Below are 16,735 nucleotides of genomic sequence, written 5' to 3'. Positions count from 1 at the left end.
AACTTTACTATGTGTTTGTTGGTGCGTCTACATCCTTGTGGTACGTGGTACATATTGCAATTTTCCTCAATAACTCTATTTTCACCTTTGGGGCTGGAACACACTTTTGTATACTACTGCGACCTCGCTTGTTTGAAAACGGACACATCAATATTTACAGTTCAGTCGTCCTTCCACAACATCCTGGTAGACTTTTAGACTGATGGGATTTGCTGTTATTTTGGACAAGCATGAACTTTTACTGCTCTAGTTTTCCAGTATATAGTTATTACCTCCACCAAGGTTGGTATAAAAGCTTTTGGTTGTTTTTGGATGGCTTCGTCTGTAGCGTTTTTGATATATGAGTAATACTGTTTATGGTACTACATGGATGGTGGTTTTCTGTGTCTGCAGCCTGCTGGTATTTGAACAGAAGAGGGTCACGCCACACTTTAAATTGAACCCTCTCACAAAGAGCATGCAGCAATCAAAGCAGTACAAAAATAACAACAAAATATCAGTGCCGCCATTCTTGTTCAAAACCAAGCTGTGCTTCAAATTCCACTGCTGAGAGCCAAGAACCTTGTAATTGAATAAGGCAGCATGGAAATTAAGCAAATTGATACCCAACACGCGTGAATCAGAGTTCAATTACGGCACTGTTTCATTTTTGCAAGCGGCTTAATTTGGGAAGTGGATGTTAGCACCGGAAAATAAAGCAGCTACGCTGAGTTGTGTTGAGAGCCTTCCCTGCTGAGTCAGTCAAACGGGGGGAGAGGGGAGCGTGTCAAGGCTAAACCATTTTAGGACGTAGTAACACTAGGCCACCGTTGTAGACTTAGGTCCCCGCTTGCATGCGCTCAAACTGACCCTTCATGCCGCGGCCCGTTTGTTTGTCCCATAACATCTTCTCTGCTGTATTACTGACTTTGTGGATATATTTATTAGTTATCGATTTTGCACAAGGTGGCAGATAACCTGAATTACTTGTGAGAGGAGCAATCGCATTATTGAAACGACTATTATATGCACAAATGAAGTCACAGGTGAGCATGTGCACCGTGTGTTTTCATGTAACTATTTCGATTTATTTTGTTCAGGTCTGCAGAATTGAGAATTGAGCCATTGAGCTAAAGGTCTGGACTGTCAACTAGATGTCCGATGCACTCTTAAAACCCTCAAAACATGTTGGTAAATTCTGTTCCACATTCGATTTTTTGGCCGATTGTCATATACAACTCATATGACTGCTTGTACAAAACTTACTCAGGGTTATTATTATTTTAAATGACTGTTTGTTTTATTATTGATTTTTTTACTGTATTAAATACATATTAAACAGGTACATTGCGGATTATGCATTATTACACATATTCTAGTGCAGGGGTGCTCATTAAGTCGATCGCGATCTACCGGTCATCGCGGAGGTGGTACTGGTCGATCGCGGCGTGACATTAAAAAAATATCATCCTAGCATCAATGCTGTCACTTGATTGATATACAGGGCAGCCATTCAGATGACAACTGAATGTTGCCCTTCGGGTGACCAATCAAATCAAACAACGTCTCTAAGTGCAGCAGAACTTACGATGTCAGCCTATCATCCATCCCCGTTACTTGATTGACATGCAGGACAACCAGTCAGATGACAACTGAATTTTGACCTTTAGGTCACCTCTCATGCGTAAACAACGATGCAAAGTGCTAAGCTAGTCGGCGAATTGCGTCAGATTTTAAGCCCTCGCTAAAGTTTATGGTCACTAAAATGAATGAAGGAGCTGGACCAAGTAAAAAGCCAAAAACATATCACTTCCATACGGAATGGGAGGTGGACTTTTTTTTTTTACAATGTCTTTTTCGAAGTGCGTTTGCCTGGCTAACCTGGCTAACCTGGCTAATCAGCAGCTACTGTCCGGACTATGCATCCCTGGCTGATTCAATTCAGTGCAAGTCATCAAAGTAAACTCAGGTAATTACAAAAAATGTAAATAGTTAATTATGTGTGTTTTGCAATATTGGCTCATTTGGTTATGTAAGGTACATCAACATACATTGTATGTACAAATAATCCTCAATACATTTGAAAATAAATAGATGTTTTGCATTTTTGTAGTGGGTAGATCATTTTGACTCGGTCATTTTAAAAGTAGCTCGCATGCTGAAAAAGTGTGAGCACCCCTGTTCTAGTGTATGCTTCCATTTTGGAAAACACAGCATATTTTGTGTTTTTCCCCAGTGAAAAAAAAAACTTAAAAAAAATGAATCTTACGATAAAAGAAGTTTGATCTGAGGTTGTTGAAATGTTTCAACAAAGTTAAAATGGGGGGGAAAGAAATTGCATCACACTTGTATGAGAGAGACCATTTATGGACCTAAGGTTAAAAACTGTAACTTCCGGGGCCACAAGAGGTTATGGCGTCAGGCAGTGAGGTTTTACCAGCGTACTCTGGCACAGCTGAACGAGCTGGCATCCGTTATTCTCACCCATCCAAACCTCACTCGGCTCATGGCGCCAATGTAAGTTGCCCGGTCCTGCCAGCCCCCGTTAAGCCTGGGATTGAGCCAAGGGCTACAGAATGAGAGTCTGGAGCGCTAGCCATCGAGCTAAAAGCCTAGACTGTCAATTTGATGTTCTGCGTGGCTCTTTTTACCACAATCCTCTTGCACGGCTACACCAGCTTGCATCTGTTACGCATAGCCAATCGTGCCATGCCGTGACGCAACTTCACCAAGCCTGCCACTCTGTGAGAATTTTTACTTTTGTTTTTTTTTCAGGAAGGCTAATTTGAGTGCTCCTTCCGTTTTTTGGGAAGTTAAATTGCACTTTTAGGAGCAAGGCGACACATGGGATGTACTAGCGACAAATCATTACATGCAGGGAGGCTAAATAACAGCATGAGAAAAAAAAAAAAAACACAACTGCCCAGATCACAACATGCTTGCCTCTTGTGATACACATTACGAAAAGAAGAGCAGTCTGTCATAATGGCTCTTCTGAATAGCATTTTCTGCTTTATTAGTCATACTTAATGGTGTTGAAGGGGCTGCAAGTGACAGAAAAAAATCCCCCAACCTCTCTCTCACTGGGAGCTAAAAAAAAAAAAAAAGACTCTGACAATCCAGGCCCAAAGTATTCTTGTGCATACTTCTTCTGGCTTTAAAGGGAAATTGCACATGCCCTCATCTAGAAGACGGATGGCCAGAAGGAAGCAATCATAGTGCTGGAGACAGTGAGAGGTAGCAAAATGACAATTGTGTTCATGTTAGATGGATCGTCCCTTTCATATTTACTCATAAATAAAAGGATTCAAATAATCCATCCAGCACTTAAGTACAGCATAGCCACGTGGAAACTATTTGCAAGCTGTAATGTCACCTGCAATCAGATGTGCACTTATTTAGAAACAATTCTTGCCATAAGAAATAATCCAACAAACCGCCCTGCAATTAATCGTAGAGTGCATAACAGTGAAATAGTCAATTAATAAAATGTGGAAATAATCATATAAAAGCAATTGAAGGGAAACTGACTGCAATATTTGACTGCAGCCAACAGAGGCGCTATTCATTGCAATGATTTTGTTGACCTTCACCGACAATACAGCAGTGGTTCCAAATTATTTTCAAAAATTAACTGACAATTTCATTAAACACAGCAGCAGGCTAATCCATGCATCATGCTTGTGAATTTTTCAATGCACCAAGCGGAAAATGTGGACACCTCCTCCTGGTGTGCTGCCACACCCATCTCGGCGCAGCCTAGTCTACTAGATTACCAAATTGGCAACGCACGGTGGTGTGCTGGACGAAATTACCCCTGCACAGAGTCGCCATACTCTGCCACCCTGTGCCATGAAAAATAGAGCTCTTTGTGTCCATCCTACAATGTCATCCATGAAGTACGTTCACACTTGAACATATTGAATGTATGACTACTGCAACTGCTTGAAGTACGTTGATGATGCTCAAATTGCCAAGACAGTGCATGAAAAGATCCTTTCTGGTATGCCTCAAAACCCATTTTCCATCCAAAGGAAACAGAGGAAGGGCAAACATACAACCAAAAAACAAAAATGACGTCGTAAAACAAGGAGCTTACGCTGGATGTCGATGGTGACACTGCTCTCCTTGCCGTTGGGGACAGCCTTGTTTGAGGCCTTACAGATGATCTGTTGGCCTGTCTCAATGTTTGAGGGTGACAGGTAAAGAGTGCTCACGGTGGTTTCTCTCCTCCCGTCCCGGAGCAACGTCTGCAGACAGGCAAGATGGGGGACATATAAGACGTTTGCATAGGTGGACACATTATTCACATTATGCACATTCACATTATGCACATTCCGGTATCACATTATATGTAATAATCCATTTATTTTCTATTACAGCACATGGACTTTTCTTTTCACAGCATGGAGTAGGGTCATTTTCTCAAGACGTCACCTTAAAGTCCAGTTTTGTGTACTGTAGCCAGCTATGCTGCCCATATGATAATTAATGTTACCAAGATGGGCTGCAATTCTGCACCATTTAGTGTTGAATGGCACAGTTTTCACTCACTTGTAAAAACATAACAAAACCAGGAACCAGGAAGTTTATAAACACTTGAAATAATATATATTGAATAATAATATTATTAATAAATAATATTTAATATTAATTATTATATTATTATATATCATATTTATTATATATATTATATTTAGTATACTATATATTAATTATTATTCATTATTAATAATAAATAATATTATTAATATTTGAAATAACTAGATGAAGCAATTTCGGTGGGAATTGTGTGTGAATGCAGAAGCTGAACTGAAATGTAGAACGACGTTTGAAATATCTTAGAAATGCTGAAATATGTTCACTGATGACCAAACCAAGTATCAGGATGGGGAATGGCCACTCTATGACCTAAGCCATGCCGCAGTGCACAGAATGAGCGTAACATGCAAAATGAATGTCCGGCTAGGGTTCAACCACTAGGGTTGAATTGAAATTGTCCATTTTCATTGAAGGATCAAACATGGAACCGTCAACCTATATAAAAATGCAGACCTGTATTTTTCATACATCTATTTTCTATACCGCTTATCCTCCCTCGGGTTGCGGAGGTATGCAGGAGCCTATCCCAGCTGACATGGTGAGAGACGAGGTATACTCTGGACTGGTTCCCTGCTAATCGCAGGGCACATATGGAATCATTCACCCTTGCATGCATACTTATAGACAATTCAAAGTCATCTAACATGCATATTTTTGGAATGTGGAAGTAATGTGGCGTACCCTGAGAAAAACCATGCACACAAGAAGAGATCATGCAAATTCCACACAGAGATAACCAAAGGAGATTCTGACCCAGATGTTCCAGATCTGCAACATCCTAACCACTGAAACATACATTGCTCATTCATTATGAATAAAAGAATAATTTCCTGGTGGTACTTAGTGTCAAAAGTTTGAGAGTCACTGCCCGATACCTAACCCTAAACACGTTGAAGCTGTCAAACTGCAAACTGCAGCTAGGAGATTGTGTCAATGAGTCAAGATAAAATGGCAAAGAACAAAATGAATTGCTGGTTAATGCATCACAGTACACCATATAGCGCTCCCCAGTTTCCATGCAAATATGCCCTCAAGAGACTAAATCTGATTGGAATTTCTCATCACAGGCATCTTGTCCTTTAAGGCAGCAACCTTTAGAACTGTGCAGCTTCTTCTTGCTATGAAAAGAAGTAAATGCTTCTCAAGTCTCCCTTTTTTGTGCGTCTTAAGAGCCACGCTCTGCCGCATGGCTTGTCATACTCTGCAAAGAACATCAATCTTCTTTGCAACGCTCATCTTTCTGAGCCCTCCATTGTGGAAGCCATCTGGAATCAGTAGGTAGCGAACGGTGTAGCGCGGGAGGATTCTGGGGAGTGGATGCGAACCAGTGTGGGACAGAAGCAAACCACTGAATGAGAACAAATTGCTTGGGCGACGTGGTCAACCACAAAGTCAAAACACATTTCCTTTAGACGGACTGGCTGTTGTGAAGAATAAAATACCCCACAGTGGCAAAAACACATCATGTCGTTTTTGTTTGGGAAGAAAGGACGGCCTGCCTTGACCAGAAGAAGCTTTAGTGAACTTCTACATTTGGATTTGTCTTGCAAATCCTAGATTCACAGCATGGTAATTTTCTCCGCTTGGACTCTTGGAGAAGACGACTAGAGAAGACCTTTTATGACACTAAAATGCAGAAAAGATTAGCGGAAACAGCATTACTGCACTCTGGGACAGGAGTTATTCTTATTTTGACATAAATGGCGTTTAGTACTTCCAACTCAGACGTTGATGAGAGAACTACCTTGATAATGCCATACATTACTTTGAATTACCTTAATGCACACTTAAGCATACTATTATCAATAACTGAAATTGAATTTTCACTTTCATATGAAAAAAACAAATTTGAACTATAGTATATTCTTCAAGGTATCTCTTAAATAACAAAGCACAAAAGGCTACATGTACGGTATTCATGAAAAACACCTCCAACCACTAAAAGAGAGGACTTGGAAATTCACATATTTAAAAAAATACTGTATATATATATGTACATATTCCACCAACTACAGTATAAGGGATGCACTATAAGTGGCAACTGTGCCCAATTCCGATTGTGTACATTGATGTTCTTCAGTTTTTCAAAGTACTTGTAGAAGTACTTTTCTCCGGGTACTCCGGTTTCCTCCCACATTCCAAAAACATGCTAGGTTAATTGGCGACTCCAAATTGTGCATAGGTATGAATGTGAGTGTGAATGGTTGTTTGTCTATATGTGCCTTGTGATTGGCTGGCCACCAGTCCAGGGTGTACCCCACCTCTCGCCTAAAGACAACTGGGATAGACTCCAGCATACCCTAGTACGACCCTAGTGATGATAAGATGCATAGAAAATCAATGAATGGATGGATTCGCCAGTGCTTGGGATGTCCGATATTGGCTTTTTTGTTCAAAACCGATATTGTCCAACTCTCAATTTCCGATACGGATATCAGCTGATACTGATACCCATATGTGTAACATGACATAGTGTCTGCTGTGGTGGAATGAACACCTGTGTTGCATTCAGCATGTTTTTAAACACGCTGTATGCAACACAAATAACTGATACCAACCCATACGGCATTTTTATGTTGACATTGGACCGATAATTATCGGTCATCCTCAGTCAACCCGCAATTCAGCAACTTATGTGTTCTTCATATTCAAGCTGTTGCTGTTGATCGGAGGAAATTACAACTGCTGCGCCCTGCTGGGGCAAAAATACATTGCCTACAAGTTTGAAATTCACACAGAAGATGCAGAAGATCTGTAGTTCTGTAGTTCCCGTGGAAGAAATAGACGTCAGTCAGTCAATGAGTTAGTAAATCATGCTGTTTCATGGTGGAATACAGCTTTTAAAAAACAAAACATGTTTAAGCATTTTCAAGCATAAATGCATAAAGATGGCAAACCTATTTTCCCTGATTGTGTCTACTACATGTATATTGGCTAATATCAGTTTCATATTTATCTTTGTCTTTTATCAATTCGCTTATTACAGTCGTGTCTGCGACTAATCAACCGCATTAAATGAGCGATAACTAAATCTGCATATGTACCCGGATGTTGTTCAGTTTCTCACAGGGCTACATTACAATAGTCAAGACAATGCATGATATGCTATTTGCTACTATTCCTCCAAAACCAAATTTCCTGAAATTATGAAGTGTAATACTTTCTGATACATGGTGATATGAAGTGACATCACTATAGTCAACTTAAATGACCGAACTGCTCAGCCAACTTTGATCCTAACAAGAAGGTGACCTGTGAGTAGCAGATCAGTTGGTGGCTTAAAAAAAAATCCAATCAAACGGGATTATCTGCTAATTAAAAAACAGCTGAACCAAATGGATTACCTACTCGATAAAACTTGATGTGCTGCCAGACAAGGTAATTCAGTGCTTGGCCAAAGTGTGTTTACAGTGATGTTATCGTTGTCATTCTAGGTGACGTCAAGTTAAGATTGCCAAATGTTTTGTTGAAGACGACGGTGATCAATTATCCAATTAATCAACAACTAACCTGGTATTTAGGTCATACGTTTTTATTTCAAAGTGTAAATATGTTTGTGTTTGGTTCAAATTGGTTTGGCCCGTTTAGATAACTTGATTAATCGAAACAGCAAGCGTCCGATTAATCAACAAAGAAAGTAATCATTAGCTGCAGCCCTAGTCCTCACGCTCAATACTCAAAACATCAAAACACTTTGTTCACACTTTCTGTGAACAAAGTGTGATGTTCCACTCGGCTTCTTCCCTCCATCCATGTTTTGTAATTTTATTTCCTCCTGCTCTTCATGACGTCACATATAATGGCCATAATGGGATGAAAACATCTTCTCAGGGCATTTGGAGGGGGTATCTGCTTTCTGACAAGTGTTTTTAGCATCTAAAAGTGTCAATCTTGCAGAAAATAACGCTATCTCTGCACAGTTTAGTGTTTTGTTTTCCTGCTCCGGCTATTGGAATCAGGATGTTTTCACGAGGTGGCTGTCATAAAATAGATTATAGAGCAGAAGATTCTCTGATGTGTCATTGGGTAAGAGCAGTCTACTGTATAGTGACTGCGTGCATTAGTTAAAACTCTGATGCATTCAAGCATCAGTGCTCTCGGCACAGAAATGCAAATTTCACATGCAACAAAGGGATCCTTCAGGGTCGTCAATGACAAGACACAGGAGGAATTCTGTCAATTTTCCAAGTCGATTTTCTTCATACCAATGTCTACTTGGAGGAAAATAGCAAACCTGATTTTTTTTATACAGTATAAAAATGCACTTGCCAGCAAGAAGTCATAAAAATGTCATCATTGCTTTCTCCCATGCTAACACCAATAAAGCCATATCACCTTGCAAGCTAAGCGCGTAGGGAGGAGGATTTGGCAGGCGTGGGCATTTTTTTTTTTAGTACACTGATGGACACCTGGAACAGGACATGTATGATGTATGACATGGTGTATGTCCATGGATCCACTGTGTCATGCTCCAAATGTTAATTTTTTCTTTAAATTTTCACATATTTCCTGTGTATTTTTGTGCTTTTATTTTGTTACTTCCTATAGAGTATTTACTTAACACAGCATGATGTCAGTTAAGGCGTAGCAGCGGGGCACACCTGCCTCCGATCAGCAATGATGTTAAAGAATCACAAAAATAGTACATGTTTTGATCTGATAAATATGAAGTAACTTTGATCAGATAGAAGAATAGAATTGCTACATTACTACAGCTTCTTTTCTGGGTCCTGGGTATTAGCACAAAGAGAGTCCGGGTTTATGAAGCATAGCACATTGAGTTTCTTTCCTGCTGCTGCTGACTTTTAGAATCAGAGATACTGTAATTGTGCCAAAAGTTCAAAAAGGGCCTTTACAGGTCAAAATCCATGACCGCATCCGTCTCATCATCGTCATAATTATTGAAACATGAGAAGAAAGATGCATGCAAAAAATCCCCTCACAGCTCTATGCAATATTTCCAATATGGAAAATCATAGATTTGTCATGGTACTGTATAGTCATTAGAGATAAGTGTTCTTGAGGTCTGTGCAGCCGAGCGTGCATCCATCAGCGACATCAGCAGACGTCTTCGTATCTTTCGTCTCTCTGAGAGGAAGTGAAAGGCAGGAAGCGCATCCTGTGCTATTTGCGATCGCTACCTCCACCAATCATTTTATTCAAATAAGCCCGTGGTGCCGTACCACAGTCCCAATCAATGGCATTTATCTGCTCTTTGAAAAAAGCCGATAATGGGATGAGGCAGCCAGGGCACGGTGGTGTAGTGTAGAGAGCTGAGGGGGAGGGGGGGGGGTGCTCGCACTCCAAAGTGCTCGGTCTCTTTATGCCATTTGTGCAAATGGAAATGGAACATGACAGCGTTGATTCCATCATTAGCCTTGAGGCTAAATGTCAGAAGTCTACGGGGTGGGGCGGTCAGGCAATCATGACACCAGGCTACTGTCGGAGTGTTGTTGAGTAGGAACATGAAGAAATGAAATTTAAAAACCAAGAACGGTCCATGCTGAAAGAACTGATGACAAAGACAGGCACCGTTACACCTCTAGTTGGAATCAGAGGATTTTGAAAAAGAGTTTGATCAAATAATGAATACCATCAATACAAGAATGAAGCGCCACTGATATGTTCCTCGAGATTACCATCTGCTTGTCTGAACTGATTTGTACACTGGACAAAACTTTTTTTTTTTTTTTTTGGAAATAGCTTTCAAAGACCCATCTGGATATGAAGGCAAATAACTGGCTAATTATTTAAAGCTAATGCAAAGAAGTTTGTGGTTGCTTGTATGTCGAGAACAAGTGGAGAGATTGCATGTACTGTCATCATGCAAGTTGCTCTCACGTGTATTTAGTGCAAAAACTGCAAAAAAGTTGAGGGTTTACAGAAGTTGATTACTTTTCAGTAATATTTGCATCACTGTATATGCTGTGCAATTCTGATATGATTATGAATGCTGAATGCTCACTAACACATATTTAGACAGATTTGTAAACACTATTTTTAGTGGAGATCATGAAAAATGGGAGAAAATTCAAATGATTTGTCTTTAGGTTTTACTTTTAACATTTGATTGTGTAACTGTATTAGCGTAATGCAAATGTGCAATATTTCCATCACTGCCTCTGTTACTACCTCAATCATATTTATTTATTTAACAACCCAATACAATACACTCATATGTGACTTTACTCATCTGTATACACCAGTCACTATTTGCACTATGACCCATTTGCACTAAAATTAATATATCTGCAATATATCTGCTCCTGCATATGCTCTGTGCAATACTATGTGTATATTTTGGATATCTTGTATATATCTTGTTAAATTGTCTTTTTTACTCTACTTTTATATACTTTTTTTTAACTTGACTACTGCGATGAAAGGAGAAGCTCTCCAATCTCATTGTACATCTTGTATAATGACAATAAAGGCCATTCCATTGTATGTCACACCTGACTATATCTGACAACAGTTAATTGTGATCTTTTTATAACTGCAAATCTCTGATCCCCTGAAGACTTATTTTTCATTATTATATTATTATTATACATATTATTATGTGAAAATTGCGTCAAAATCAGAACAAATTTATCAAACTCCAAGCAGTCTGATGCTTTTTTCATGGAATTCTACTAAACCCACGTGAGAACAGTCTTCCCCATGCAACCCGTATCACATCGAGGTCTCCAAACCTTCGGAAGGACACACACCTCTAGGCTTACCTTGGAGTACATGGCCCCATTTAGGACCTCTCCGTTGCGGATCCAGATGATTGAGGCCGCCGGCTTGGCGTTGTCAGCGTGGCAGGTCAGATTGAGCGGATCACCCGCTCTCAGGCTCACCACGGGCCCACCGCTGATGATGGGGTCCTCGGGCGGAACTGTTGATATAGAGACGCAGAGACATGAGATCGGTGGAGGACAATGGCTGGCTTGCGTATCACTAACAACTCTAATCAATTTGTTGACACTATGACTAGATTTGCTGTATCAGGGCAAAGGGCACTGCTGCCTAACTCAGCAGTTAAAGGACATGGAGAACGGCAAGATAAGGAAAGTGTAAGCTCTCATGAGCATATGACTGATGAATATACTGAATATCTGACACTCCGAAGGTTAATGGTCAAAACATAGATGTCACGGCCTTCAGATGCAATTTGACGTATAAAAAGCTTTGCATATTATAGTAGACAATCCGCTCTGTCACTGTTCAATAGATCCGTGCACAAATATCAACATTAATTATACTGTAAATCACTAACCTCCCCCAGACACACGGCGGCTTTGCATGTGTTTTACTCCCCCATGTTTTTGACAAATACGACGACGAGACGGAAACATCTCAGCAGCGCTATATGCGCGTCTACACGCCATTGATCAAAGTAGCGCTCCTCTTCTACCCATGAGCTGTTTTCTTTTTTCAATCTAACTCAAACTGCAGTGAATTATTGATTGACCCGAATGCTCATTACAATGCAGATCTGGGGCGAGATGAAATCAAAGGCTGCAGGCAGCTGTCGAATCTTTCTACACAAGCGTCATGATTGGAAGGAAGGGCTGTTATGGGTTAGATTTGTGCTGTCAGGCGGCACCGGGAGATGAATGCAAATAAAGGAAATGTAATTTGGGACACTGTTTTGCACATTTAATGACAATACGTATAATTGGGCTGGTTGACAGCTCCTATGAAGGAGAATGTGACGTGCTACTCGATCTGTGCATACTCTCTTCTTCATTTATTTATTTTTTAAACTCTTATCTGTGGAGTTTTTAAATTAATTGCTCCATTTGGGGATGCCGACATTATCTACTTTTATTTGTTTGTTGCAAACATTTTTACGACGACTGCACTCAACATATACCCTGTGGATTACAGTTAAAGTTCCCCCGTCCTTTATTGATCTCTCATTGCACATTTAAGTTTATTTTCTAATGCTATATCATAGTGATAATGGAGAGCGATAGCTAATTTGTTACTGATAGTTTGTTCACTTCAATCAGAAATACAATAAACGTATTACAATATACACTAATATACAATAATACAATATACGTATGTATTATGTTTTTATTGTTTATTTTTGGATTTAATTTATTTGTACACTACCGTTCAAAAGTTTAGGATCACTTGGAGACACTGGTGTTAGACGGGTACCGCTGCCAGGTGACGACCTGTGAGGTGTCTTTGTCTTAAACTACACACTCTCAGATATTTGTCTTCTTGCACAGTTGTGCAGCGTTTTTCTGTCCTTGTTAGACCCAGTTTGTGCAAATATTTTTTTTAAACAATTAAAATAATACATTGATTCATTCATTTTCTACCAGGCACACCCTGGACTGGTGGCCAGCCAATCACAGGGCACATATAGACAAACAACCATTCACACTCACATTTATACCTATGGACAATTTGGAGTCGCCAATTAACCTAGCATGTTTTTGGAATGTGGGAGGAAACCGGAGTACCCGGAGAAAACCCAAGCATGCACGGGGGAACATGCAAACTCCACACAGAGATGGCCGAGGGTGGAATCGAACTCGGGTCTCCTAGCTGTGTGGCCTCCACGCTAACCACTCGTCTGCCATGCAGCAAAAACAATACAATTATCTATTTTTTTTCCAAATTTTATTATTTCCAGGCTGGGGCCTTGAGTTTGTCACCTATGTTCTAGGGAATGGTTGGGCAAACGTTTGACTTGTGGTCATCATAATTTATCCGTAAAAGTGTCATTCATTCTGTTCCTTTTACAGGAGCAGTTTAACATCAAACCCCATCAAATAACGGAATAGAATTACAATAAAACACTATTAAAGAGTATGTGAACATCTCTGACTACCACATGACTCTGACTACTTGAAAGTCATGTTACCAGCTTGTATGTTAAAGGTTTAAATACATTGGCAGCAACTGGTGGGCCGGATTCAAATGCCTTGCAGGCTGCATGTAGCCCCCGGGCTGTAGTTTGCCCACCCCTGTTTTAGGGCCCAAGCGATTGCTTGATTAATCAAGCTTAAGATTAATAAGCAAAGAAATAAATCATTAGTTGCAGTTAGTTACTGAATGTCCGCCCCTAACATTATACATTCGTAGGCTACGTACGCAGACATGGCAGATAAAGACTTACTTCTTACTTCTTACTTCTTTTGTTATCTGTATTTTACATTTCACTTTTTGTTTGAGTAAAATAACCCAAAATCAAAAACTCTGCAATGTCTTGACTCTGTGTTTTATTGCGAGCTTCTAATTGATTAGCTAGCTTGGGTATACAGTACACCCTCAGGGCTACACTGTGTGTTTGATGCTGTGCGGCGGATCGTAAAAATGTTAAATACCACTCGCTGAAGTTAGCATTTTTCCCCATTTCCTGTCAAACGTGTGCTGCTACAAAAATTCATCAACACACATTCTACAAAGTAACTTGTGTTTTCTTTGGATACGCGGGGTAAATTGCTTATTAAAGTACCGACCTTGCAGTACATTGTGATTCTTACACCGGGGAGGGCCCATCTTTCAAGTGTTGTGTGCGACTGCTGCATGCAGAGTGGCGTTTTGGTCGTTTAACAGACATATTTGCATGACAAATATTCCTGCATGACATTACATTGTAAACGACAACACATGCAAATTGCGTTTTTGCTTGCCATCCACGGAGACGTTCAGATCCGCCACCGTTTGAATGAGCGTTATGGGACAAGTTTAAGCCAGACAATTATTACAGACTGACTGGACTTCTCATGTTAAGTCAAAGACAATTCCCTCACTGCTTTGCTTTTGTGTGTTTTGAGTTTAAAATGCAGCGTTCATTTAGCCGGCTGCCTTTTATCCGCTCCTCATTAATATGCAGAGGGTTTATTGGGCAGGAGGATTCTCAGGTCAACGCGAGCAGAGCAGACAACGCTGTGTGTTAATCGAAGCCAATGGGAAAAGAAAACTGTTTGCGAGAATGTGATCACCTTCTTGTCCTCCATTGGCTTTTGAAAAACAAGGTCACTGAGATCTCATTAGTTTGTTCTCCTTTGCGCTATGTAAATACGTCGCGTGAAGATCACGGTGACCCGGAGACGAGCCTAACATTTGTCATTTTAGGGAAACTGAAAAGAAACGCTGTGGCAGTCGATTGCGAAGATGTTGTTGAGTTGGTGTGCTGTCAGTGCACACACAGCACTCGGACGTTAATTAAATGTCAAGCATAGAAGGCAGCCATAAAAGCATTTTATGGCAAGATGGCGATGAGAGGATAATCTGACAATGTGTGAGCGACAGGACTTGGAAGTCATGACAGCCGTGACACGACTAAATTGAACATACAAATCTTACAAGCCATTTATGGGACAAAAAAACTTGCTGTCAAAGGGAAATAAGCCACATATAAATGTCAGTGGTGGCGCCGCCTATAGGTTGAAAATATGCTAGCATATGTAATTGAGGAATCCATCCATTTTTCTGTACTGCTTATCCCCACAGTGTCGCAGGCATGCTGGAGCCTATCCCACTTGTCTTCGGGCGAGAGGCGGGGTACACCCTGGACTGGTTGCCAGCCAATCACAAGGCACAACAAAGCCCAAAATGTTTATACTTATTACGCTAATGCAGATGGTTCAAAATTACTGACCATAGCGATTTGTGGTTCTGATAGGCCTTTTTCACAGACTTACCGGTTTGTAGACTGGCTCCAAAATAATAGTATTCCATAGTAGGAATAATCCAAATCCAAATATGCTTCACACTTCAAATTTCAAAAATATAATAATGAATAAAGCACACATAAGACACATTCAAAGATATTGTGACAATACTGTATGTAGTATTATACGCTAGTCAATAGGTGTCGGTGATGTTACTGTCATGTTTGGTGAGACACACAAGCACCAGACTCGATCCTCTGAACAATGGACTTTTATTGCAGGTTTGAACAAACTCACAACAAGAACAACCTGTTGCTGATCCATGCCAAGCTAAAAGTCAACTTTTATTTATGTCTTATATGGTTTATTTCGTCTTCTTATCCCAATATTGGGTGTAAAAGTGGATATAGCGGGGTTATTTTATGTCTAGAGGGCTCAAATAATGTTTATAAAAGTATTTAGAAGCTTGTAAACATGTTTTCTAAGTTAGAACTATGAACTACAAAACTAAAGACTAGAAATAAGGAATCAAACCTGGCAGAAATGTGCTTATCACGGTCCAGTCCGGGATTCCTGTACTTTCAAAATAAGCCATAGTGAGAGCATAGTAACTACTATAGCAGTTTGTTATAAATTGATTAGTGATGTCTGGAGAGTGATGCATTGTGAAACTAGACGTGACTTTAATCTCCTTTTGTTATTTATACTAAATAAGCAGCAGACTTTACCTTTATTGTGATACTACTGGTCTGGCCCTCTAAAAATGTGACGACTGATGTAAATATTTACACACCGGCAGACAGAATCGTTAAATGTCAATATGGAAGACAGCCTTGATGGACATTTAGTTTCCAAGTCCTGCCCATGTCGCTGCAAAGATGTTTTGCTTGATAGCGGCCATGTTTTTCAACCAATTTTGCTCAACTTTTGCAGCTATGTGCTTGTTAGTCCCTTGCAGGTGTCTGTCAAATTTCATGGCAAATCTGTGAAACAACCTTGAAGTTACAGCGGGTGTTTTGTAGAGAGTATGAAACTGTCAATCTGACTCATGGTGTTTAATAAGCGCTTCAACATGCCGTGTATTTGTCTGACAAAATAATACCACAGGCGACATTGTTTTGATAGTTTTCTTTTCAACCTTTTCTATGCAAAAGTGCGGACGGAGAAGAGTTAGCTTATATAAACACATGCAATACAACTGATCCATGCCTGCACTTATTATGAATTTTTTTTGGTCAAAGCTTGTTTGTAAAATAGCAAGATTACTCAACCAAAATAAAAAACTTTGCAGAAACTATTGAACCACTGGGGTTCACAGCAATACCTGAAGGCACAAGAAGTAGTTATATTCTTGTCATTGTGCCTGCTGAGAGAAACTGCAAAAGCTGACCCATAACATATCATTATGACTGACACGAAATTCATTTCATTTCGTCCAAAATGGTCCACTTAGTCCACCTTATTACCGCCAGGTCTGACAGTTATACAGAGTCTAAGCCTTGAACTTGAATCAGCCATCATCATTA

At 40.0% G+C, this 16,735-nt stretch overlaps 1 protein-coding gene across 14 annotated transcripts in view; it reads right to left on the bottom strand.

Annotated features, from left to right (window-relative positions):
- Nucleotides 1-16,735, bottom strand: part of kirrel3b (kirre like nephrin family adhesion molecule 3b) — a 193,385-nt gene that overhangs the window by 46,246 nt on the left and 130,404 nt on the right. For 8 of the 14 annotated variants that reach the window (XM_058079996.2, XM_058079993.2, XM_058079994.2 and 5 more), the window contains exons 5-6: nucleotides 11,295-11,464; nucleotides 4,079-4,229 (exon numbers count right to left, since the gene is read on the bottom strand). In XM_058079996.2, the coding sequence (XP_057935979.2) occupies nucleotides 4,079-4,229; nucleotides 11,295-11,464 (321 nt within the window). The remainder of the gene's footprint in view (nucleotides 1-4,078; nucleotides 4,230-11,294; nucleotides 11,465-16,735) is intronic. The other 6 variants (XM_058079995.2, XM_078792828.1, XM_078792832.1 and 3 more) reach the window with 1 other exon arrangement.

The sequence above is a fragment of the Doryrhamphus excisus genome, linkage group LG8 (genome assembly GCF_037039965.1).
Source record: "Doryrhamphus excisus strain RoL-2023G ecotype Guam linkage group LG8, RoL_Dexc_Guam_v1.1, whole genome shotgun sequence".
In the NCBI taxonomy this organism is placed as follows: domain Eukaryota; kingdom Metazoa; phylum Chordata; class Actinopteri; order Syngnathiformes; family Syngnathidae; genus Doryrhamphus; species Doryrhamphus excisus.
This window is presented reverse-complemented; position numbering and strand designations above follow the sequence as displayed.